Below are 26,189 nucleotides of genomic sequence, written 5' to 3'. Positions count from 1 at the left end.
ACAAGCTGAAAAGAAAATATACGATTTTTTATTAATTATTATAACTGTGGGAAAGTGAACTATTTTGTATGAAATAAGATAGAAAAATAATTTATATTGAATTTAAGAAAGAAAAATAATCTATATTGAATTTGTCAATGATATGAGCAATTAATGAAATTTTTTCCTAGACCATCGTATCTAGAGAGAATGAAGTACAAAAACAGAGTTCTAAAATATTTTACTCAATAATTTTTTTAAACAGTTCAATTTCTTATTTACCTCGCGCGTCTCGGATGTTCGACTTTTGCATGAACGACCTTTATTTCAGTTTAATTACCGTTTGAATTAATCTTTAGTTTAGCGAATCGAAGAGAATATACAGACATTTTCTGATTTTTTGCAGGTACATGTTTTCCTCTAATAGGAGTAATCATGTAATAAAAATTGTGGAATCTCATAACCAAACATAAAGCTTCCGGCTAACTACATTGATATGCAAAAGTCAATCGCCTTCAACTAAAACGGCAAAAATAAACCGACTCCCATTACCTGAACAAAAATTAATAATAAAATTTATTTCAGATAAACTTTCATGTCTGGATTCAGAATTCAAGTCAGGTAAAACCTGCTTACGTTGAAGAATTTAGCCCTAATTTATCTTATTTACGGAGCCTGTGAAAGTTTGTTCAGTATTCTAGTCTGAAAGCATGCATATCGTCAGCTATATTTACTCAAGAAATTTAAACATCAGCCCGAAAATTCCCTAGTCTAGGAAATGTTTGCGAACGGGCAACATAATTTGCGTTTAGCTTTGTACTGAGCAGCGCTGTAATGTTCGCCTAGTGCTAGAATATAAGATATTTTTTGCTCAATAATTACAAATTATCTATATTAAGTGCATAATAGCGTATAAATTTCATCCTAATAAATATTATTGAGCTTATATTTGTTCTGATTCTAAAATTTTTCTCGCAATCCTTTTGTTATGGGTACAAACGCAGTTTCGACGCTTAATAAAATTAGATTATTTATTTTTGATGTTCAAGGTGCATTTGTGCCTACCGTATAGTGTCCGGACCATTTCGATGCGTAAATTCAATCTGCCTATCGGTGTTTAAACTTCTCATAATTATTTATAATAACTCAACTACTTAATCATTTTCCATGAATTGTAGTTAGACCAAAAAACCTTTCGGCAACTCACGATGGTTCTTTGTGTCTCTACGCGGGCTTTTGGGTTGCTAAGTGAGAACGGTGATGAATTTTTTTAGTTGTTGAATCGAATTTAGATGATAATCAAGATTGCTTATTAAAGTTTGTTCTTTTCGAAATGATCATATATTCAAAACGGAAAAATGATAGAAACAAGATCTCGAGGTCTTGTTTGTATCATTCTTCCGTCTTGAATTAATTATCACGAATTTCTTCTTACTGAATTAGTTTCTGAAGAAGCGCATGTAAAAGCAGAAATTCGAAGAATGACTAAATGGCACCTTCCCATTAGAAATTCGGATTCCGTTTTTGGTTGACACGCGATCTATCGAGTCATCTCTGAGGTGAATCAGGCGTTAGTCGACCATCTGCCGTATTCCGCTGCTATTTAGAAGCCTTTTTCGGGAGTCCATTGCCCGATGGGCCGAATCTGCTTAAAATATAACCGAAATGAGTAGCTGGTCAAGCTTCCTCACGATGCCTGTCGTCAGATGCTGGTATTTGAGCAAACTTTGGCCATCTCCCGCTCATAGAATGGCGTCAATGTATGTGAATGCGCACGCGTTTGTTAAGTTATATGATACGATACTTTACACAATTTTGAGCTGTCGGGGGTATGTGGTAGCTAGATTATTTTATTGTGTATATAACACAAATGGTTTATCGACAAAAGATGCCTTTAGTTTTTATTTTATCCTATTTAATAACCAGAGGCTGCTTGACGGACCGCGAAAAAGATTAATGCCTTTAGCTCCAAGAGATAATTTAAAAGTCAAATTATAACATAGTAAGTTGATATTTAAGCTCTTAATTGGCAGAACCAACAACGGATGAACGTTCGGTTTTGTATTCAGGGTCCAAGCCTCGCGATTTTTTGAACAAATTAATCCAAACTATATATGGTGTTTCAAACGGCGTCGATGACAAATTTTAATTCATGCTGTACGGTTTTCATTTCATTTAGTTACTTCATTCTATTTGTTTCGCAAAATTTTGTTGCTAGACTTGTAAAATGTTTAACCCTTACCCATTATACTTCCCATTAAGTGGGGGTTAGCACTACCCCGCTATAGGGCTATGTAAGTTACGTGAGGCTTAAGACCTCAAGAGACCCTATGATCCTCCCGGGTAATTACCCAGAGTGTTTAGGGACACACATCACCATGCTGAAAGCACCACCTCCCGACGACGACTAAGCGCCGTCCAAGCGACACCGAGACATTAACTGAGCTTCCCGGGGCTCGAACCCACGCCTAGCTCCTCTATCTCGGTGCCGCCGTCACGTCACATACGCTAACAGTGGAGCAACTTGCCGCAAACCACTGCGCTACAGTGACGTGGCAGCTTCCGCTATATAGAATAGAAGTGTCGGCGTTGAAGAAATAGGCCCATGGCCTGTTGCCGATTCTTGAACTTTTCGTGACTTGATTCACAAGGGATCCGGCCTTTGGAACCCGATCTTTCCATAGCTGACGATTGATTGAGATAGCTGCTGGACTTATTGCCTGGTCCGTAATTTGCTAGGCATTTTAAGACTGAACATATGCTCCTGCATAGCTTCGTCTAGTCTGTTTTTGAAGATGTTCATACTCGGAGCTTCAACGATGCTATCAGGGAGGCTGTTCCACATGTCGGTGACTAGAAGCGAGAAGATACGCAAGAAGACTCCGCTACTTACGCGGAGACTTCTTGTGGCAGAGCTGTCTAGTTTCGCTAGTCTTGTTTACATGTGGAGTGACCACGCTTCTAATTTCAATTGTGTAATCGTACGGTGGAAAGTGATTTATGCGACTTGAAAATAATTTGTTTTAAATGATGAACCTGCCAATTTTAAGAATTTTTAGATGTACAACTTTCTTAGTTTTACTATCCAGGGTTTCCTAAAAGTTAAAGTGCATGATGTTCGTTGGCAACCTGCAGTGGTATGGCGGCATTCAAGAACATTGTTCAGAGAAAATTTCTGCAGTCGTATAAATTGTCAACCGATACTCGTGAAATTTAAAGACTTTTTGCCGCCTTAAAGTGAATAAATTTCTAGGTTCAGGAGAACTTTTTAGTTCAACTCGATTTCAACTTTCAATAAATTCAACTTTCGAGTTGAATTTAAAAAGTTATGAATACTAATTCTATTCATAGTGATCATATGTCCTAGGTTCTAATTTCTAATTCACTATAATAGCTGAATCGATTTGTGGAATCCAAAGTCAAGCATTACCAACAGTCTACTTCACACAGATGTCTTTACCACCGATCCGCTGCAAGCAAAACGTGTATGATCAAAAATGCAGATGGTCGTAAGTAACTAAGATATTAGGTAGTGCATACCTAGAAACACAGATATGAAATTATTAGCTACAATATTAAATTTGTGCTATGTTGAAATGGTTAAAGTTGAGTCCTGTTGATGCACTAGGGACTAGGCTGTTGTTTGCAAATATTTTGGGAAACTTTTAGGACTGATTTATGTGATTATTGCGGGAGAATACTTAGCAGTATATGTGAATGTTTTGCGTTGGCGAATATGAGAGAAGTTTTAATACTGGTTAATGAGAGAGAATGTTTCGCACTGCCATACGTGGAAAATGTTTGGTTCCCGCAATAGGTAAGGGTGAACGGGATAAAATGTTACGGGCATGGATAATGGGAGAAAATATTGAGCGGTGTTGAATATTGGAGACTGTTGATTGTGGAGTGCTAGTGAAAGTAAGAGAATGTTTGGTTGTGGGTAATGCGGAAAGTTGGGGTTAACATTTTTAATGACTGATATTTATTCCCAGTTCGAATTCAGGCTTCTAGGCCATTTACTTTATTGTGCCGCGGAGATACATTTTTTATATATTTTTCCGTCTGGTCTGCATATACAACAGCAATGAAAATGCCCCCTCAGCAGCGTACAGTAAGTCAAATACCCCGTGCCTTCCTTTCCAATTTCGTTTACGCTTTTTTCAGATTCGTCCGTGTCCGTACCAAAGCTATCAGTTGCAAAATACTCGCGCCTCACGAACGCCCCAAGCTCACTCGGTCAATGACCGGATTCTAATCTGTCGCTTATTTCGCTGGTACAACCAGAGCGTAAAGCAGACACAGAGCCGCTAATTTACGCGCTGGGCGAGCTAAAAGCGTCTTTAATACTGAAATTAAATACATTCAAATTTTCGAAAGACTAGACGTTGTCATCGCGCCTGCTGATCTACCAAGTCTGCCAGTCGACATCATCGAGATCGCAATATCCGACCATCGGCCACTTCAGTGGGCACTAGCCTGGGCGGTGACGTGTGTACTCCCGGTGCCCGCGTATAAAACCGTTACCTGTCATCCGTAGTGTGATCTTGACGGCGATATCTTAAACGAATAACTGCAGTCGTCCCGATTATGTCGGACTGACTCATGGTTGGCACTATCAGTCAGTGACCTAGTGCAACTCTACAATACCGAGCTGACCTGTGCATTCAATGACCTCAGTCCAGCACGCACATTTTGGATACCCCAATGAGTCTCCTAGACATGGTTAGACGATGAATTTCGGGTCTCGAAGTGGGGGGTTCGACTGCTCCAGCGGGCTGTCTACCGGACGAACAAACGCGGCGATCCTGCTGCTGAAGCAGTTGTTGCCTCCACCTGGCGAGATGAGCTGGGCAATTATGTGGACCTTCTTCGATCTAAAAGAGAGTCATATGGGTGCCACAGAGTTAACGCTTAACGCAGCGACCATCAAGCGCTGTGGCGTTCGCTGGATAAACTCATAGGAAGAGGTCATACAGATGCTATGGGTGACGTAAGCCTGGAGAAATTCCATGCGGTTTTTGAAAACACAATTTTTGCTGTGCGAGCGTCGTCAGCCGATGCTCCGCCGGCAACATTTACGCCGTGCCCGTTCGACTGCGTGCTCCAATAAATTACTTGCGTCACAGATGAAGATGCCATCGCTGCCGTGCGCGCGATACCTAACAAGCAGTGTGCGAGCGATCCGCTGCCGACGTCGTTACTTAAGGGGAATGTCGTAACCCTAGCACTTTTTACGGTCGAACTTCTTAACCGCTGCCTCACAGACGGTGTTGTTTAGATGAACTTTGAATCAGCTTACATTACGCCTCTATTAAAACAAAAACAGACCTTGACATCATATCGACCCATACCCAACCTGTCGATTTTGTCGAAACTCCTGGAACGCATTGTGGTCCGACAGCTAAACAACCATCTTCAGCAGTCCGGTCTCGTGCCTCGCATCCAGCCCTCATATCCTCATCTCCATTCGACGGAAGCCGCTGCGCTGTAGGTGCTTTCAGTCATTCTGCGAGCAGTAGACCGCGGCGACATTACGGCACTGGCTTCACTCGACAAGTCGGCCGCATCTGACACGGTCGACCACACTACTTTATTGCGTGAACTTGACGTATCATTCGGCCTGCGCGGCACATTGCTGCGGTTGTTCGAAAACTATCTCAGCAATAGATAGAGAAGACGAGGAAAGTCTTCTTCAAAGTTATTGTTGTTCACTTGCGACGTAAAACAGGGATCAGTTCCCGGCATCCGTTTGCATCCGCAGACGTTCGTCGCGTTGCAGGACTGGATGTCTCGCATGGAAGCCGTCTGGAACTGGATGCGCTCTAACCGGCTCCCGCTCAGTGCATCAAAAACCGACTTTATTTGTTTTGCGACTGCTCGGCGCCAGCATCCGCTTCCGGCCAACTCTGCTCGCGTGGGCGACGAGTTCGTCATGCTTGTATCTTCGGTTCGCAACCTCGGCATTCTGCTAGACTCCGAACTTTCTATGAACAATCCCGTAGCCAAAGTCACCACCACTTGTTATTGCGCTATGCGACGAACACGTAGCGCCAGCCGCTGTCTCGCGAGGCCCCTATGGTGGCGCTCGTTCTGACCCAATTGGACTATGGTAATGCCACCCTCTGTGGACTTCCGACCACGGCACTTAATAAACTGCAATCCGTAATGAACGCCGCTACGGCGCGACTCGTGTGCAATTAGCGAAAATTCAACCACGTGACGCCGATATTGCACGATCTTCACTGGCTGCGCACGCAGCAGCGCACGCCATTTAAGGTCGCTGTACTAGCCTGTACATGACGTTGCTATGCTTTCACGGTCTGGCGTCCTTTTTTCTCGCGGTATATCTGCAGCGCATGTTGGATCTGCCTTTCAGAAGACGGCTGCGTTCGTCATCAACAGCGGACCTCGTCGTTCCATCTACACGTACGTCTATCTATCGTCGGCGACAGAGCGTTCCCGGTCGCCGCCGCCAGAACCTGGAAAAGTCATCCTGCTTCCCTAACATCGGCCCATTCTAGGCAGGTGTTTCGTCGACGCCTAATGATAGAACTATCTCGTTGAGCCAATAAATCAAGTGCTTAGTCATTTTTATACGTTTTCATCCTTTATGGTGTCTATTTGCTTTTCGCTTGCTATTAAACTTATGTGTAACGTGCCCTCCAAGTTTGTTTGAATCAGACACAACGATAACTGCTTCGTAGAATGATAACAATAATAAGCTATACTGAGCGGCAGCAATTCATGGCCTGTACTCGCGCATGAAGCACTACTTTTGCAATTGAACGCTTGCTTCTCACAATGTACTCTAACTTTATGAGTGGCAATTTTGGAAGTCATTTTGGAACCCTTGACTTGTTATAAGCTAAAAACTTTCTCTTGGATTGGTAGTTAGTGATGAAATTAGTTATAAAACTCTTCAGAAGAGCGTCTTTGTTATGACTCGAGCAGCATCGTCTGATTACCTCGCAACAAGCTGGATTTGTTTTTCAAGTGACAGGTAATGGGTTCTTCCGAAAGTGATCATTCAGTTGGGTAGTCATAGAAGCCGGAGCTTTATCAGTCGCCTTTTTGCCCCTAAATGTTTAAAAGTTTTGCTCATCAGCCAATAGCACAATCTTTTCAAAGTGAATATTGTATCATATTCCATTTTAAATTTTCATTTGATGAGGCTTTCTCTTAAAAAAGAGTTTCTTCATCTAACAAGGAATAAATCTTGGTGACCGAATAAATACGATTCGTTTGTGTAACCAAGAAATTCCAAATCGATAGTGGCAAGTTCGCATATTTGCCTGAGTTCAATGTTCCCGAAATGTAATTCTATTTAATAATACAGAATGTATTTCTTCCAAGTAAAAAAATATATCGCAATTAAATTTAATTGAAAGTTGCATCTGTTAATCAACATATGAAGTCCCAACGACTGAACTTTTTTATATCACCTATGATTCAGAAATTTTAAGTTATTACAATCAGTTTCTTACTGCATAATCTGCGTCTATGGATCTGAGGAATCAGCGCGTCAGTGTACATTAATTATTGCCTTCTCTGTTCGTTACCACCGAAATAGTTCTGTCATCCAGGCATTGAAAGAAAAACAAATGACTGAAAAAATTTGTTCAAATAGAAATGAGTGATTTAAAACGACACTCGAATTTTATAAGCTCTGGACCCGATTCTTCGGAAATGATCTCGAAAATTCCAATGCTCTGCACTTTCTATAGTGATCCTACTTCAAATTTTTATAGCCATTGTAATTAAAAATCTGAGAATCTGAGTGTCTGCATCTTGCCTTTGTTCAACATATTAAATTGCTACCACATGAGCTGGAAGTTCTCAGCTTTCATACGAGAATTTCACTCTGTAAACGTGATAGGTAAGGATTGTATGTGAAGCGGATATTGCCATGCAATAATTGAGGATAAACGACGAGTACAGCTTAAGTTTTTGTTAGTATTCTAATTTACATGGGAATGAAAACAGTACTTGTCTCAATATTTTTCTCACATCTTCCACTCGGCACTTACGTTCCAACGAACAGCAATTATCCTATTTTGTTCCATTATACCATTTCTCTTGATAAAGTATAAACTATCATGTTATCTGTAGCATAGTATGATTATATTCGTATATAGTTTAAGTAGTTGTAGAGTATACCTATCAGTTTTCAGATATCATCATTATATTATGATTATGTGTTAGGATATATTTTAATTAGTTGTAGAGTATACCTATTAGTTTCAGATATCATCAGTATATTATTATTATGTGTTAGTTATACTCTACAACTAGTGAAAATATATACTATCAGTTTTCAGGTATCATCATTCAACTTTCTTCATGGCTTCATATTTTACTCACAGTTCATGGAGAGACCGATCTTCTTGTGCAGAGGCTGCGTCTGTTTATTGTTGCTGGCCTCGCAAGTGAAGCTCTTGCTCTGATACGAGCGCCCGATCTCAGGCACGTCGAGGTCTGCTCTGATGTCGCCAGAACGCATCACTTGGCTCTTGGTGGGGAGCTTGATGCCATCCGACCACCACGACACGCTCGGCTGAGGCCGACCTATTGAAAGTAAGTGGCAACTTTAAACAATGAGTCGATTTTCATTTATATTATTAAAAATTTGGTATAAAAATTTTTTAATATAAAAATGTTTAATATAAAAATTATTTAAGATAAAAATTTTTTAATGTAATAATTTTTAACCTAAAAACTTTTTAATACAAAATTGTGTATTTGATTTAAAAAATTTTAAAACGGCCTTTTCCACCAATCCAAATATGTTGATTTAAGTAACGCGGCATTTGATGCGTAGAAAGCTAAATTAAATTAACAATTATTACTTAGGAAATAACTCTATTCTATGGATGAATTCGCCATGCTGATAGCTGCTGTTATCAATATAAGAATTTAGCTCAAGTTTTTATTTTTTATTTCTAGTTTGCATCGTAATAAATGCATTAGGTTCTCAATTCAATCAGGAAATGGATATAGCTCATTCACGATTATGCTCGATCATTTATACATAACGATCTAACTCAGTTTCCATATTGGTCATGATTTCTGAGGTAAAATTACTCACACAATGATTTATTGAAATATTTAGCGAAAAATGAAAATAAAAAGAAAATATTTATATTTATTTAATATGGCAGCAGTTCAAATTTCCACAAGTCACAGGAGACCGCCAACTCCTACTTGCTTTGTACATTCAGTTAATTGCTCTGGGCCAAAACATCATGTGTTTTGCCCTCCATTTCCTAAAAATAAAAGCACAAATTAAAGAACCAGTTTTTCCTAGAGCTTTTAATTGGACCAACTGCGGATTCCGGTCGATGAGAAAGGACCTAGACCTGAGTTTTTTTTTCCATATCTCATGAAAAATAAAGTCCGTTTCTAAAAGTTGGAATCGAACGAAGCGAACCACAGGGTCATCGGAAATTAAAAAAAGGCTTCATTTCCATGCCTTCCTGAAGACATGAAGCCTTGTACTTTTTGAAGCAGGAAATACGCCTATGAAGTTATAGTGATTTAAAGCATTGCGCAGAGCGCGAAGCAAGAAATGTCTGTTAGTGCCAATGTCTGTTAGTTCAAGGCACGGGAAAAATAGCAATATCGGCGTCCCTTATAAATAAGAAAATTGTTTCTATTATGTGAAGCAAATCGCATACTCAAGCTATATAGTACGTATCAGTTGTTATCTTATAACAAGTTATCGAAAACACAATCATACACCTGTAAATTGCTCATACACACCAAATGAGCAATTGCTCATCGCTCAAACCTCATTATTAATTAAATAGCTAAAAATAATTATAAACGTAGAGATTTTTATTATTGGTAACATTGATTACATTTTTCAGGACTAACGATTAGACCCTGAATAATATTCACATCAAAAACACTCGAATCATTTTAATTGATAGGTCACTGACACTGATTTTAGTATAATCAAGCGAAATTGAAAAAAATTACGATCAAATTTGATCAAACTGTGTTATTCGAAATGTTAATTTGAAGTTTTTACTGAACCTATAGCATATATTGAAATTTGGAGTGGAAAGATGTTTACTCACTTTTTTTTGCTTTTTTGCCAAAGAAGATTTAGATTCACCCTAATTTTTTATCTTGACTACGCTTTACATCGTGATTTACTTCTTCATTACAATTATTTTTCAAAATAAAGTAAATTTGGTAATTGTTTCCATGTATCAAAAGTTATATTGGTGAGATGAAGTTGTTACTAGCAGTGCTCTCGAACACTGATAAATTAAATCAGTTTCTGATGCATCAACTTCAGGTCATGTTTTGAGGTTCAAAACATTAAAATAAGCTAAGTTTGGCGGAATTTTTCTCTCAATTTAATTTGTCATGTGAATTATTATATTCTTAAAAAAATAGGGCGAAAACATTTTAATTAATTTAAGTTTCAATAATTTCGCACACGCTTCTTTGTAGCAAAATTTTTGACAAATTATCCTCCGTGCTAATTAGATTTGTTGAGTGTAAATGTTTTCATTTCATATACTAAGTAAATTCTAAACGAATTCCATTGAATGCGAATGCGGATTTATCTTAACTTGAAATATTTAAAAATAAAGCTAATTAAAAATATATTTTGAGTTAAAGAGACTCTGAACGAGAAAGTTTAAATAAATAAGTCTGCTAAAAACTCACCCAAGCTCAAGCATATTAGCCAAAATATGAGCGTAGAGCGTAAAAGTGATTAGAAGGAAAATTCACGATGTGATTAAATTTGAATTTGCGATTTATCTTAGTTGCGATGCAACTGAGATGTTAGAAGTTATTTTGAATTAGCTTGGTTTGTCATCATCGCCAATTGTTGTGTAAACATTCTCCATGTGACCTCGGGCAAATGATATGGCGTAGTATGTATGATATTATAGTCAATGATATGGCGGAGTATGATATTATTTAATGTTTGCATCAACCTGGACATCATATTCAGGACGAGTTCTTCCGTGCCCTCGCTAGATCAAAGCTTGTAGCTCTCTCATCACTGTAGTCCAGAACACAGAGCCCAGAAAATAAATACAAAATACGCCCAACTAATTGATATGATGCCTCAATTAAATGCTACAATCCAAACGCTTTCATGTCATTCTCCAGAAAAAGAGCTTGCAAGAAAATCCTGTCTAGCTCGTGGACAATGCAGGTTCTAGTATCTGGGTACCATTTCCTCAGGCGCAGTATATGATATGTTTGTCCATTAACTTAGCCTTCGTTATCAATCAGTGAAAATTTACTTATTTTATAAAAAATAACGTCAATATTTGCCTCCCTGAGAAAGTTATCTGGCCTAATTATAACAAGAGTTAACAGCCATAACTCATTTATTGCCGAAATTTATTCAGATCACCTGGCTATCATTTATTGATAAAATTCTGGCTCACTTATTGCGATAGGTGTAGGAGCAAAGAAGGAGTTTTTGGCCGGAACAATATCCGCTGACATGCGAAACAACATCTAAATAATTTGTCATTAAATTAATGTTAGAAAATTGACATCAGATTCTTCATTGCAAGAAGAGCCAAACATGCAAATATTTTCAATATTTAACAGGATTGAATCGATGTGCTTCTCCACTTTTAATCAAAATTAGCAGATAATTCAACTAAATCAAAATGCGATTGCAGGAGAAGAATTTGTGCTTCTCTTTAGTGGTGTAATGGTAATTATAAAATCACTTGTAGACTTAAATTTACATTATGCCATCTATCCAAAGATGCTTAAAAAGACTTAAAGATGCTTAAAAGACTTAGACTACCCACAGTCTAAGCAATCTGTTTTTCCCAATCTTCAAAACTATAAATAAATAATGCTGGAAAGCGCTGCGTGCAAATACTTGATTAAAGTGTGAATTAAAAATATTAAACTGAACCTTATGTCGGTGAAAATTATTATATTTTTAGGCAGTTTGTTAGGATTTCTTGTTCATTATTCCCGTGCTCATAACATTCGTGGCATGAGAAAGTTTATTACATCAGTCGGTCAGGTGGCAAATGACAGTTAATTAATGAGTGTGAATGACAGATTTTAACTCTAATATATTATTGTCATTCTAATAAACCATGATTACGAAGAAATATTCTTTCTGCAGCGAGGGCACATGATAAAATTTGATTTATCTTGACTGTTATTACTTGGTAAATGAGAAATCCTTTTTTAACTCGCATGTTGTACCGGCATCAAATATGAAGACCTCAAAGGAATGTAAGTTTTGCAAGTCTGAGTTCGTTACCGACAGAGTCTTCATCTTCGAATTACAACTTTCGATCCAGCGATATCTGTTGATAAGGAATTTATTTAGACGGTGAGCCCAATCAGTGGTTGTGAATTGGAAACTTTTGCACGGATCTATTTTGGGTTCAGGTTATCTGATTTTTCTTTTTGTGAGAAGTTTGTTCTCCGGTATTCAGAAGGCTGCTGCTTCTGAACGAAATTTTGCTTGCGCAAAAATATTTCTTTCCATTCATTTAGATTTGAATGGACTAGCCGTAAAACTTTAATTGAAATACTAAGCACTTGGGAAATTCCTGCAATAAATTCAGCAAAAAAATATTATAATGAAATACAATGCAAGAATATATTATTGAGGTTATTTGCCTTGCCATTTGTTTTCTTCCAGGATTATGTTAGACCAATTTCATATAAATATATTAATTTTAGCGTTTGAATAAATGTCATTATATATCAAAGATAGAATTTGATAAATTATTAAAAATTTATGGCAGGAATTTTCTATAAATTTTCATATTTCGTGTTCGGGGCTATTTAGGAATCAGGTTATTTTTTTCATCTAATCACAAATGCGTAGAATCTAGATTTTTCAGCACGTCTGGAAACTACGATCACGGAAAATATATATAATTATGATGTATGTTATATCTCTTTATATGACAATATTGACTATTACCTTGCCAAAATTAAAAACCGTGCAAACAAAACCAATTAAAAACCTTGCAAAATTTTAAGAACAGTACAGTTACTTAGGCAAGAATAATTATTAAGACAAGAACGACTAAGGGAGAAACAGTTGAGAATAAATTAAACTAAATATTTTCAGACGTAATATAGGGTCATTGCTAGCCCTAACGGCAAATGACGTTGAAACAACGTTGATTACGAGTTTATTTAATTGAAACAAGGTTTATTGAACGTTATTTCAACTTCAGATGCCTGGTAGGAACGAGACCATGGGCCATACTTTCAAAACTCGCTAAGTGAACGTAAGTCCTTACGCTCTATTTTCTTGCCTATAATTGGTGGATTTTGCTTGAAAGGCCGTCAATGATTGGCTGATGAACTTACGATCTCTTAACTTTTTTTTGAAAGTATAGGCCCATGTAAGTAAAAGACGACCTCCATACCTCCTCTGACGACGCAGTAGAGCTGTAACGGGGCGCCCTCGCTCACAGGACCAACGAGGTCCCCCGACACAATCTCGTCGGTCAGCGTGTACACGTCCAGCCTCTCTGGTGGCTCTGGGGGTGAGAAGTGGGTTACAAGGGAGGTTATCTAGGTAAAAAATTTAGTAAGAAATCTAAAATCACCGTTAATGAAATGCATGAATGAAAGTTCATTTGAAATAAATCGAGGCAACAGCTATTTCGGGTCTCACAACCCGCCTCGTCTCTGGTGGTTCTTGGGTTGAAAAACCATTTCAAAGAGAGGTTATTAAGGTAAAAAATCGAAATTAATAATGTAGAAAATGCACGAAATAATCTTCTATTGAGATAATTCGAGGCGACAGTTATTACGGGCCTCACGTAAGGCCTCTCCAGAGGCTCTAGGGCGAGAAGTCGGTTGCGGGGACGTTATTAATTTAAGAGAATCTATAAATCAACGTAATCTAAATGCTTGAATTAGTCTTCCATTGAAATAAACGAATTCACAGTCATTACGAGGCTCACGTGCAGCTTTTATAACGGCTCTGTACTCTGTAGGGGAAGGTATGAATTTCTTGCGTGTCAATTAAGCTGGAAAATTTTTAAGAATATTGAAGCTATGTATTCATCATCTCAATACATGTGATTCATCGCATGATGAAGCGTTCATCGTGAGCGCTCAGACATGAACCATGCGACATATTGGCAATTGGGCGAATTCGGGAAAATAATTACACTTAATGTTAGAAAAATAATGATAAAATTAGGAGAATTAGTATTGCTGCCCTAAAATAGAATACAATTTACGATGAAACTTACATGTGATAGAAAATAACAATGAAGTCAGTATTTAACCCAAGTGTTGCATGTATTGTTTCCTAAGATTGAACATTTGTGAATCATTTGATACCAACAAGGAGCGTTGTAGCTGCGCTATTTGTCCGTCATTTGATTACCAGGGGCCATACTTTCAAAACTCGCCAAGTGAACGTAAGTACTTACGCTCTATTTTCTTGTCTACGATTGGTGGGTTTTGCTTGAAAGGTCATCAATGATTTGCTGATGACCTTACGATCTCTCAACTTTTTTTGAACGTATGGGCCCAGGTTTACGCTGGCAACGTGTAGACTGAGCTGCGTTGACTCCCGGATTTTTTTTAGTGATCCGCGTTTGCCGTTGCAGTGGCAAAGACTCCGTAACGTGTATTCATTTGAAATGTCATTAGTTTTTTTAACCTCAACTACCTGTTTTTCTTGTCTAGTGATTTGTTGCAACCGTTGTACCTCTCACGATTTCTTACGAGTGGTGGGTAAGCTTATTATCAGATCGTTAGACATTTGTCTTCCTAGTTTATGCTGCTATAAAGTGCTGCGATAATACTAAGCATTAACTGGCTCAATAACAATGGCTGGGATGTAAATTATTTCACTTTATATATCTTTCCTCGTGGTCCTTGGATTAATGCTGTCATATTCCACAATTAGTTGCTCAATTGTTTCTGTGATTTTAGGGTGAACTTCCTATTTATTTTCCCGTGCATCTGTTGGTTATTTCTGGTGGAAGTGGGATCTTTATTTTAAGTCTACCTACGTATCTGAGCATCATCTGAATGCGAAGTGAAGGAGTTGAGTTTTTCCCATTGGTCAAATGCAACAGTAACTGGCGCTGAATTTTTGAATTGGACGCTCGCAGCCCAAACTTCGTCAAGTCGACCGTGAAAACAAGCGTATGCGCTGAGGTTGACTTCGTCAGTCATCGACACGCTAGTCTCGATGGGCATGTTGCGAACCTTCAACCTCCATAAGGGTACGCACACAGTGAAAGCAGGTTGCCAGCGTGCTGGTTACCTGCTCAGGCTGGCGCCTGAAACCATAGAATACAGAAGCCTATTCGTACAGGTTTTCACTGTGAACACTTACATTATTATCCTATGTTCATTCTTGTGGCAGGTTGGAGCAGGTTGCCCGCGCGGGCAAACCTGCTTTCACTGTGTGCGTACCCTAGACTGGAAGAAGATACGCAGGACACGCCAGTGCGGCCAAGCGTGACCATCATTGTATTTGTTTAGCATTAGGTTAATTGTGTTGCTTGGTTTGTGAAGATACTGGTAGTAAGATTATTAATTTTTTTGTGAGTGGGCCAGCCAATGGACTTTATTTTAGCTACGCAATAAAATCTTGCAAGTCTCAACTCTGATCGAAACCGGTTTTAATTCATTTTCAATATCGCGAACCTAATGGACGGATAGCCAGTGTATGATGATGCTCTCCCGCAACAGCGTGTTTATAGCTAACGTACGAAGTGATCACTTCCTTTGTACCTCATGAAAGTGAAAGTTCCAAATTAAAAATCCATAAGTATGCCTGTTGGGAAAAATTTAGACTGGCAACTTCTTACCAGGATAATTTGCTGAAGGGAAAAATATGAAATGATACATGTTTCAGTGAGGTTTTAAGTGTAAAGCTGTCAGGGAAAGCCTTTCACTATAATAATTTCATCGATAGTTAGGTTGCGTGTATTGTCATTTCGGTTTTTGAGTAAGCTATTATATAAGTCACCTCGTGTAGGCCGGTCATGTAGCTTGTCATTTCTATGTGACGTAAAGGTTAGTACATGGATTGTTTATCGTGTTAATCTTCCATGTTGATGTAGTACTGGAATTCTGGTGATATTAAATATTATTATTAGTATTAGTTTATTATTTATGTGTTATAATCATTCGTTAGTGTTGTGTTAATTCAAATCCATAATTTGTATTTATTCGTGCTTTTTCAGAGGGGCTTCTAACCTGTGACCTGATTACGAATTAATAGGCAAGGGCTAGCGAGACTCACGGCTTATAGTTTTATAATTTTTTTTGTACTTATCATTCATTTATTATTACAGTTCTTAATTTATCATTTTATTCATCCTCTATTTGCGATCATTGGTCAAATGTCTGGAGTCACTGAAAGCCTATTTATTGATCAGTCCCCGACAATACCACCCTCGGAGGTCGACTTGAACTATAGATTAGCACCTCGGCCCAGGTTAATTTAAGTAATAACTCAGTGACTGCAGCTCAATTTCTGTTTAAAAAAGTGACCTACTCTCAGTAAGCGCTCTTCCTAGCAGCACGTCATCTGTCTTTCATTATTTTTATGATGTGCATTGGTGCATTATTTTTATCATTTTGCCTAGAACTACTTATTAATTTTTTCAGTTAGAGGCTGACTCTAATTCACTTTCATTCGTCATAATGTGCTTGCTACGGTCTTGAAAAGTCTCCATGATTTCAATCACTTCCACTTTTGCTTGTGGAAGCTGTTTGTGACAATACATAAAGCTGTTTTTTTCTAATACATAAATACGCCGAGTTTAAGAATGTAAACACATGAACTTTATGTAAATTGAGATGGCGAAGTAGAATGCAATGTCTGGAGGCGGCAGCGCGTGCCTAGACCGCTTATATGCACGCTCGATTATTTATTAGGGACTTGGATAAATGGGGCACCGCAATCCCGAATAAATAGAGTTAGCTGTCCTCTTGGTAATTGTGTCTCATATTTATTGATGGTCAAGGCAAGTCTGATATTTATTCATGGTCAAGGCAAGTCTGATATTTATTGATGGTCAAGGCAAGTCTGATATTTATTGATGGTTAAGGCAAGTCTGATATTTATTGATGGTCAAGGCAAGTCTGATATTTATTGATGGTTAAGGCAAATATGATTGAGAGATTGACTCATAAAGTGAAATATTCTTGTTTATAGTAGGAGAAAATAAAGATGTTCACTTTTTTATGATAATCAAAGCCGCCTGGGCATATAACATATGGATTGAGCATTTCATTTAGCTGTGTTGCAGAAGACGACAAGAGATAAAAAAACAAATGCTATGTGAAAACAGAGAGGTAACAACCGACAAGATCTATTATTTACTAACGCCAGCTTAAATCACGTTGTGAAATCAATATCCGTAATATAAACAGTATAACTATCTAGGTAAATATTCACGTGCAGTTTATATTTGGTTCACAATGTCCTCGGGCCGCAGCATTTAATTTTTGGATATCCTGATCATTCCATGCATGACATTAGGAAGGCACTACTTGACTGCATCCGATGGCAATAATTAGTCATTCCTGCCATAAAAGTTCAAAGGAAGTCGACATATTTCGATCCAGCTGAGTTATCGTTGAGGTAGCGACGGGCATCATATATGAGTCTGGGCATCATATGAGTCTGGGCATCATATGAGTCTGGGCATCATATGAGTCTGGGCATCATATGAGTCTGGGCATCATATGAGTCTGGGCATCATATGAGTATGAGCATCATATGAGTATGAGCATCATATGAGTATGGGCATATGAGCATGGGCATGGACATACACCGTATATAATACACCGTATGGGCAAATAACTGGATTTTGCAAGTAAAAACAAGGCATTGGTCGTTGAATTGCTACATCGTTATCCTCTTTAATGTAAATGCGTCAAGCTTTTTGCTCTGGCATTCTTTAAGTGATCTTGAGCAGTGCAATGACATCGCAGTGACAAAATTATTCTCCGTGCGTGTAAAAATGGCGAGCGATTAGCTAGTGAATTTACGACTCATGCTGCAGCTCCTTAATTGAGAGGTTCTTCAAATTTTGCAATACCGTAATCTCTAATTTTCCACGGAGCTGTTGGCTATTTCACGTCAGTTGGACTCTAGGTAAACAAGCCGGCTGACCCGAATAGTAATTTTCGTTCGTCGCTGTTAATTATCGCCTCTCAGACGGTATTCCAGGAAGGCAGTTACAGGGTCTGACCTACTCCAGAACACGAAGTGCACCCATGCCTTCCACGCCCTGCATGACAACTCGTGTGAGGCACGCGAAAGATACAAATTTCTCAAAATCACCAAAAAATATGGAACGCAAGCATTGAGATCTTTCTAAAATAGCCGTTCTCTGCATTACGGGTATTCGGTTCTACATATATCAGCAACTAGCTCTAAACGATCATTCCATCTAAAAATTAAAAAAATTCCTTTAAATTCGGACCCTGAAGAAGAAATCTTTAAAGCAATAAACCCAGATCATGCAGCTACTTCCGGTGCAATTGTTGAACTCACAATCTTCATCACCAAAAAGCAAAAATTTTTCGTAACCAAGCCACTACACAAAGTAGTCCGCAGTAAATTTACTAATTCCAGGAAAACGAGTCTGACTTTGCGTGCGGCTTGCTGTGAGGCATTATCAAGATCCACGCAACATGTCAAAAGCATCAATAACGGACAGGTTGCCCATGGTGTTGTGTGAGGTGTTACACTCACCAATAACGGACAGGTTGACCATGGTGTTGTGTGAGGTGTTACACTCATCAATAACGGACAGTTACACTCACCAATAACGGACAGTTACACTCACCAATAACGGACAGTTACACTCACCAATAACGGACAGGTTGACCATGGTGTTGTGTGTAGGCGAGGTGACGTAGTCCACTCTGCAGGTGTAAATGCCCTGGTCGGCAGCGGTGACAGGACTTAGCACCAGGCGCGCTGGTGCGCTGCTCGTGATGAACGTTCCTCTGCCCTCCAGCACTTCATTGTTCGGCTGATGCGTGCCCGACTCTCCCCGCGCGTCGTAACTGGTAAAGTAAAATTGACAGAAGATTATTAAACTGATTTAGCAAAAGATTATTAAACTGATCTATTACAAGATCATTAAACTGCTTTATTAAAAGATTATTAAACTGATCTATTACAAGATCATTAACTGATTTATTAAAAGATTATTAAACTGATCTATTACAAGATCATTAAACTGATTTATTAAAAAATTATGAAACTGATTTGTTAAAAGATTATTAAACTGATTTGTTAAAAGATTATTAATCTGAATGAACTCGAGGCAGGCGATCCGACTTTACTTTGAAAATAAGTCGTTATGAATGCCAAAATCCCTAATTTCACCGAGTAAAATAATGTCGAGACGGAATATTTTCCAATTATTTACTTCTTATCGAATAATTTTTAGAGCTACCAGAACTGATCATGAAATACAGCATATATATATTTATAGGCTGTAATATACATAAACCTTGAACCTAATGAATTTCTCAAGAGATATAATCAAGTGAGTTTATTTAATCACGCATTAATCTGTTATAATACTAAAAAGTGGCCTGATCAATGCACGAAAGTCTTAATATAATTATTTGAAACATATTATTGAATTTTCAACCATTTCTTCACTAGCCAGTGTTAATTTCCAGTACACTCACACATTTAACCATTTTTCGCGTAAGCGCATTGATTCACAAGAAAATATTCAAATTAAATAATGTAAATAAGACGCTGAAAAATTTCATCATTTGTCAATATTGGCAGTAATTTCGATGAGAATTTTAAAAGAATAAACAAGCCAAGTTAATGAATAAATAAAGTGTTAAATATGTTAGTATCAAAAGTTGGTTTGCAGTATAGTTAGTATAATAATAGTTCAGAAGCCTCATGTGAGAACTACTAAGAGAACTACGTGTCTCGATCAGCAGTCAAACGAGCTACGGAACACAACAATGACCTGAGAAACAAAGAGGTTATGCTCACACAGAGACCGGTGCTCAGGAAGTCAACAATACAGCAGAGCCTACACGCGAGTGTCGTATATCCACCTAATGGTACTGCAATAACCTAACTACTCCATAATTAAAGATCCATTAAAGACGGCTGTGAAAGCCTTAGCTCGCCTTATCTTGCTTTATGGCGCCGGGGCGCAATTTTCGGGCGGCTGGCTGGTCATTTGTGACGGACACCTCGCATCTCACTCAACTCTTCGGCGCTAAAAAGAACAAGTTCGATCGAATGGAATTTGTACCAGGGCTAAAAATTAATCGTTTAGCAGCTATATTGGGTGGCTGGTCAGTGACACTGACGCTATAGCCGGCATTGGAAAAGGAATTAATACAATTCTGATTTCCATTGCAGTAAACATGATGACTATATCCAGGGGTTGGACAAAATAAAGAAAACGCTTGACATTTTGATATCGTAATTTTGAACATGTTATATAAACACTGAAAACGTGACATATTTTTATGTTTTACCATTTATTGTTGCTCATAATTGAAATTTTATCTTTGCACAGATATTTTTTATTACATTTTTTATATAACCTAACCTATAACCTATAAGTGGCAAACCTATCTAACTTTTCAAGAGGCCAAATTGTTGGTGCCTGTATGGCAAGTGCTAGTTTGACAGAATCTTCCCCAATGTTTGCCGTTTTAGGAGTAATGTCTCAGAAGTAAATGACTGCTTTTGAGAGAGCCGGAAAAACGTCCTTATATAGCAAAGCACAGGTCTGGCCGAAAGTCGAAGTTGTCCGAGAAAGACCGACGGTACCAATATCGAATTGTGAGGGACAATCGAAAGACCGCGGCTGTTAAAATTACTGCAGACCTCAATGGACACCTACAGAACCCAGTTTCCATAAAGAATATCCGCGGAGAGCTGCACAGATCTGGATTCTATGGAAGACCTATTAGAAACCCTCGGGTTTCATATACAAATGCTTCAAAACGTTTAGAAGGATGTAAAATCCTCATAAATTGGTCCCTCGAGCAGTGAAAAATGTGATTTTCTCTGACAAATAATCGTTTACCTTATTTCCAACCTCTGACCGCATTTACGTTGTAGACAGCCAAAAGAGTCATTAAATCCCGACTGCCTCCTCCCAACCGTAAAACATGGCGGAGGTATCTGTGATGATTAGAGGTGTTATTTCTTGGAAGTACGACGGATTCACGATTTCAGCAGATTTTACGTTGAATATTTCCAGCGGATCCAATGATTTCTTTTCACGGAAGAATCAACAATAGTGAGTATTTAGGAATTTTGGAGGACCAAGTTCATCCAATGGTTCAAGCTCTGTTTCCGGAGGAGAACGCTATATTTCAAGATGATAATGTCCCGATACAAACAAGTGGAATTGTTAAAAAATGGCACGAGGAACATTCCAACGAAGTTGAGCATCTCATTTGGTCACCATAATCACCAGAACTGACTATGATCGAGCATTTATGGTCGGTTTTAGAGATGCAAGTCACAAGTCGATTCCCGTTGCCATCGTCTTCAAAAGTGCGGGAAGGAGTTTTAACTGAAGAATAGGTCAAAATTCCTTTGTAAACAATGTACAACTTGTGTGTATCAATACCTCGGAGAATTGAGGCTGTAATTGCCGTAATAGGTGAAACTGTACCATACCAATATATAATTTGTGGATTGATTCAGGATTTGTTTAACTCTTATTTTATCGAAACCCTGTTATGATCGAGTCTCTCGAGCTGAGAATTGATTATGAGTGCTAGACAGAATTTGATTACGAGCGCTAGACAGCCAAGCGAGTAGGTTTTATTATTTTATTAAATTATGAAATATTAACATAGTGAATAAATAGGAATTATTAAAATGATTTAAAGCTCCTCTATTTCTCCAGAAGGTGTCATAGCACAATACTGCGCGTCGCATTAATTCCGACGATGACCAAAGGGAGCAACAGGGAACGTTTCAAGCGGAGGCGATGTTGACCGTCAGTGTAATTTACTCTCAACAACCGGGGATGGCAAACACCGTCGGGCAAAGAAGACATCCAATTTTAGTTTGTAAAATAAAAGTCTCTGGCAAAGACGCTCAGCACACCCATTCCCAGAGTTTACCTTCGTTATCGCGAAGCAAACAAATGCTGATGCTAGGAGTGCAATTAGCTTCTATTTGTGGAGTGAGATTATCAACATGGAAAACATTTCCTTGGATGACCGCGGCCGTTCATACTAAGAATGACGACTGGAAATTACGTCAACTAGACTGCAGTATTATTCTTAGGTGATTTATGTGGCTTATTCGGTTTACGAAGACACATTTTTTGTTTTCTCTACTTGTCTATATAAAAAGTTACACTACAATAGATTTAGGATCTTTTTAAAAAAAACTTTTTTGTTTGTTTCAATACACGAAAAATTTGAGCAGCGTAAGATTATTCTGTTTTAGTTCTTGGAAGAATTAAGCCGCTCGTCAGGGATCCTTTATATATAAAACACAGTTATTCTCCTTAAAATTTTTTTTCGACAATCTCTCATGCTTTTATGAAATAGTGGAAGCTTATAAATATTAATTTTGAAGTCATCCCGAAGAGACGTAACTCATTTTCCAATAACATAACCATTATTGTTAATGAGTAGCATTCATTCGTTAATCTGATTTCATTTTCTGAAAATTTTCATGCAACGATAAGAATTCTCTTCGTTGCTAAGGCACTGGCAGTGAATTGTTAAGATACTCAGCAGGCTTTTATCTTTTAAGAATCACGGCGCTATAAGATCTGAGAGTAAATCTGCAGCCTTAATGAGCATGCCATTAAGTCTTGGGGAAGATAAATGAAACTAGATGGACGCCCTCAGGTCTTGTCCCTTGAAAATTTCCATACTGGGTCTATACAGAGCTTATGTATGCAAAGAAGGCGTGATGCTCTTAGAACAAGTGCCTTGGGAATTTTTTAGTGCATGGAATGGCAGCTCCGACGAATACTTGCTGGTAAACCAATGACTTTTAAATGCCAGAGTTTGAATGAGGTCGGTGGGGAGTTTTTCTAGCAATCATGGATGTCAATGTGCGAGTTAGTGAATATATTTAGCGATGGCTCTATCATTTGAGATCTACTGAAGTATATCTGAAGACGGACGAACGATAGGCTGAGCATTGAAGTCAATTGTTGTTACTACATTATTGCGAGCGTTTATTTTATGAATACCGGTCTGTTATTAAAAAATATTTTCATGATAAATAATATATGTTCATGTTTTTTTGCAGTCGGTAATGATAAAAATGTCATGCATTTTATCGAACTTTTGGAGAAGAATTAATTTGAATGTAACCAATAAAAACGAAAGTTTAACCGAGCGCAAGGTTGGTACTGAATTAAAAAGAAAACATTGACTGAATCATCCTTTATATTTCACACGGCAGCGGTGCAAAAAAATGCCGATTTTTTCAACATAAATTCTTGTTTTAGCTTATGGGAATTATCTCCCTTTTTCTTGTCGATAAATTAAATTTTGTTATGTTTTCTTCCATGCACATAAGAGTTATTTAATCTGAGTTTATTACTATATAGGATGAATAAATTTTCATTAGAAATTCTGCGTGACGATTCAAAAATATTTTACTGTTCTCTAGTCTACTCTGGCTTAGTGAGTGGGGAACTGAACTGTCGTTCTGAAAAGCCTCTAGTGCCTGCCAATTAATGTAAACAAGCTTCATTATTTTGTTATAAAAACACTTTGAAATATCCGCTCATGTTAACCTGTTAAACATTCTCTGGCCTACTGCATGGTTAAAACCTGCAGCTAGGATTTCTATATCCTTCAGACGGTGAATATTGGCTACTTTATACTATAAAAGAGCTTTTACCCATTAAATCGTAATGCTGAAATGTTCTGCATACAAGATATTGTGAGAATTTCAGTTCAACAATATTACAATTGCAAACGCTTTGCAGTATAATTTTTCTTTTAGTTTAGCTGTGCGCTAATTCCAGCACTTCCTTTGGTTCGTCCAAACTGCTACATTTCTAGCACGTCGATCATATTTTCGAAGCAGGATCGAGCTTCAATTAATTACCAGCACACTTTACATTTACCTAGGAAATTATTTTCTTACCTGTACACTGGCAGTCTGCGGCCCTGCTTGTACCACAGCGCCAGGTACGTTACCTGTACACAGCCAGCCTGCGGCCCTGCTTGTACCACAGCGCCAGGAACGTTACCTGTACACTGGCAGCCTGCGGCCCTGCTTGTACCACAGCGCCAGGAACGTTACCTGTACACTGGCAGCCTGCGGCCCTGCTTGTACCACAGCGCCAGGAACGTTACCTGTACACTGGCAGCCTGCGGCCCTGCTTGTACCACAGCGCCAGGAACGTTACCTGTACACTGGCAGCCTGCGGCCCTGCTTGTACCACAGCGCCAGGACAGCGCGGTCATGGGGGTCGGGGGGTGCCAGCTGACACGGCAGCTCTACAGTGCCACCTGCCACGCCCAGCACCACCTGAGTTCCATCTGCAGAGATGGAAATGAATGTTCGTTAGTGGTTACGTTAAATAAACTTGTTCCCCTAGCAAACGCTGCGGTAACATTGTTCCCGCAGTAACATTGTTCGATAACATTGTGCGGTAACATTGTTCCCTTTGCAACGCTGCTGTAATTTGCAGCAGTCGGAATCTTGCATCCATTGAAATTATCGGTTGCTGCATGGTAATTTTTTGCATGCATTTAAGAATATTCTCCCAAGCTGAATTGATTTACGTGCTGACAAGTATTTATTGAAGTAACGATATTTGTAGAAAGATATTTTTAAAACGTTTTGATGAATCGAAATTAAGGAATCAATATTATTAAAATTTAGGACGGCCAAAATTTCATATTGTGTTCGAAAACGAGGAAAAATAGGAAAAGTAGCGGTTGAAACTGAGTTACTGGCAGACTTCTATCGCGAGTCCAGAAGTATGAACACATCATAAAGTAAGACTACACTGAGAGCATAAATTTATTCTTTTCCTCCACATATTCAAATAACAAAAGCATAAATTTGTATTCAGCTGTTTGATGAATTTTTAGCGTGAATTATCACAAAAGATACCGTCACCAACAATATGCTTGATCTTGTCGGTGCGGTTACACTTTAATTTCCATACTTTTTACAAATTTTTCTTATACAAATTTTTGAGGAGACAAATTTTTCGACCCTCGCATTCCACGAGCTCGTAAATCAAGCTGCAATTCGAAGAACTTACATTTTTTATGCTTTTTATTCTTTGATTAAACTATGCATCGTTGAAATGTGCTCTCTCTCTACTTCTTAATTCGCAAAGTCAACTTATGAAATTGTGGTATACTTTCTTTTAAAGTTAAAGAAACTTCTGAGAGTAAAGTAATGTGAAAGGTCCAGATTATTTTTTCAAAAATAGAATAAATTTTACTTAGATAAGAATATTTAGCTGCTAATTGAAAGTATTCGTTTCATTTGATAGAACATTATGTATCCGTACACAATCGAATGAGGTGGACTCGACAGCTTTTAGAATTTATATTGAGCAACGAAAAAGTTTTCATTTGTAATTCTGAGTGCATTTTTTCTGTATCTCGAAAAATAAATGTTGTTCCTCACAAGTCTGGAAATTCGTGAATAACGCTTCATTTTTGACACTAGAATTTAGTTCACATCTAAAATGTGCAAGGTATCACTAAAGTGTTTTCTACAGTTTTACGGAATTCGTGAATGTACGATGTTAAATCTTCGTTCATTTATCAATCTTTGTAACTTTGAATGAGAGCATTTTTATGAAACCACTAGAATTTTTAACTCAAGTTTACATGATTCGATCAGCAACATCTTGGCTATTGCTACCGAAGCTTCTCTTCCAATGAAACTTATTCATGGAATTGATCCGGGCAATAAATAACCAAGCTGCTCGGGACAGAAAATCCTGGACTAATTGAACAAAAGCAAACAGAGTTGTGTTGTTTGCCTCATTTTTGGTACGTTAAATTCAAGCTGGCATGACTATTATAAAGCTTGACATCAATACCAACCATTAGTTCGAAAAATATGAAATTTATTTATGATATTTGAAAGGTCCTATAGATGAAATTCAAATATGTTAAAATCGTTCAATTGCTTCAATCGTAGAGTTACTAGGAATATATTATGAAGAAATGCCCAGAAAAATGCACAAGATTATTTTTACGTAAATTCGCTGCCTATTCCATTCCTG

The 26,189-nt window shown here is 38.1% G+C and overlaps 2 protein-coding genes across 2 annotated transcripts in view; both read right to left on the bottom strand.

Annotated features, from left to right (window-relative positions):
• LOC108672120 (neuronal cell adhesion molecule) overlaps positions 1-8,502 on the bottom strand; it is a 43,388-nt gene extending 34,886 nt beyond the window's left edge. Inside the window, exon 1 of the mRNA XM_018159747.2 lies at positions 8,341-8,502. Within this exon, the coding sequence (XP_018015236.2) occupies positions 8,341-8,479 (139 nt within the window). The 5' untranslated portion in view covers positions 8,480-8,502. The remainder of the gene's footprint in view (positions 1-8,340) is intronic.
• Positions 8,503-12,255: 3,753 nt separating this feature from the next.
• On the bottom strand, positions 12,256-24,319 carry LOC125179294 (the record flags this gene model as incomplete). The annotated part of the gene is made up of 4 exons (XM_047884885.1): positions 12,256-12,290; positions 13,374-13,487; positions 18,809-19,008; positions 24,183-24,319. Coding segments are annotated over 4 exons (486 nt in total), but the record flags the coding sequence as incomplete, so codon positions are not given.
• Between the last annotated feature and the right edge of the window lie 1,870 nt (positions 24,320-26,189).

The sequence above is a fragment of the Hyalella azteca genome, unplaced genomic scaffold, assembly GCF_000764305.2.
Source record: "Hyalella azteca isolate HAZT.00-mixed unplaced genomic scaffold, Hazt_2.0.2 contig2017, whole genome shotgun sequence".
In the NCBI taxonomy this organism is placed as follows: domain Eukaryota; kingdom Metazoa; phylum Arthropoda; class Malacostraca; order Amphipoda; family Hyalellidae; genus Hyalella; species Hyalella azteca.
This window is presented reverse-complemented; position numbering and strand designations above follow the sequence as displayed.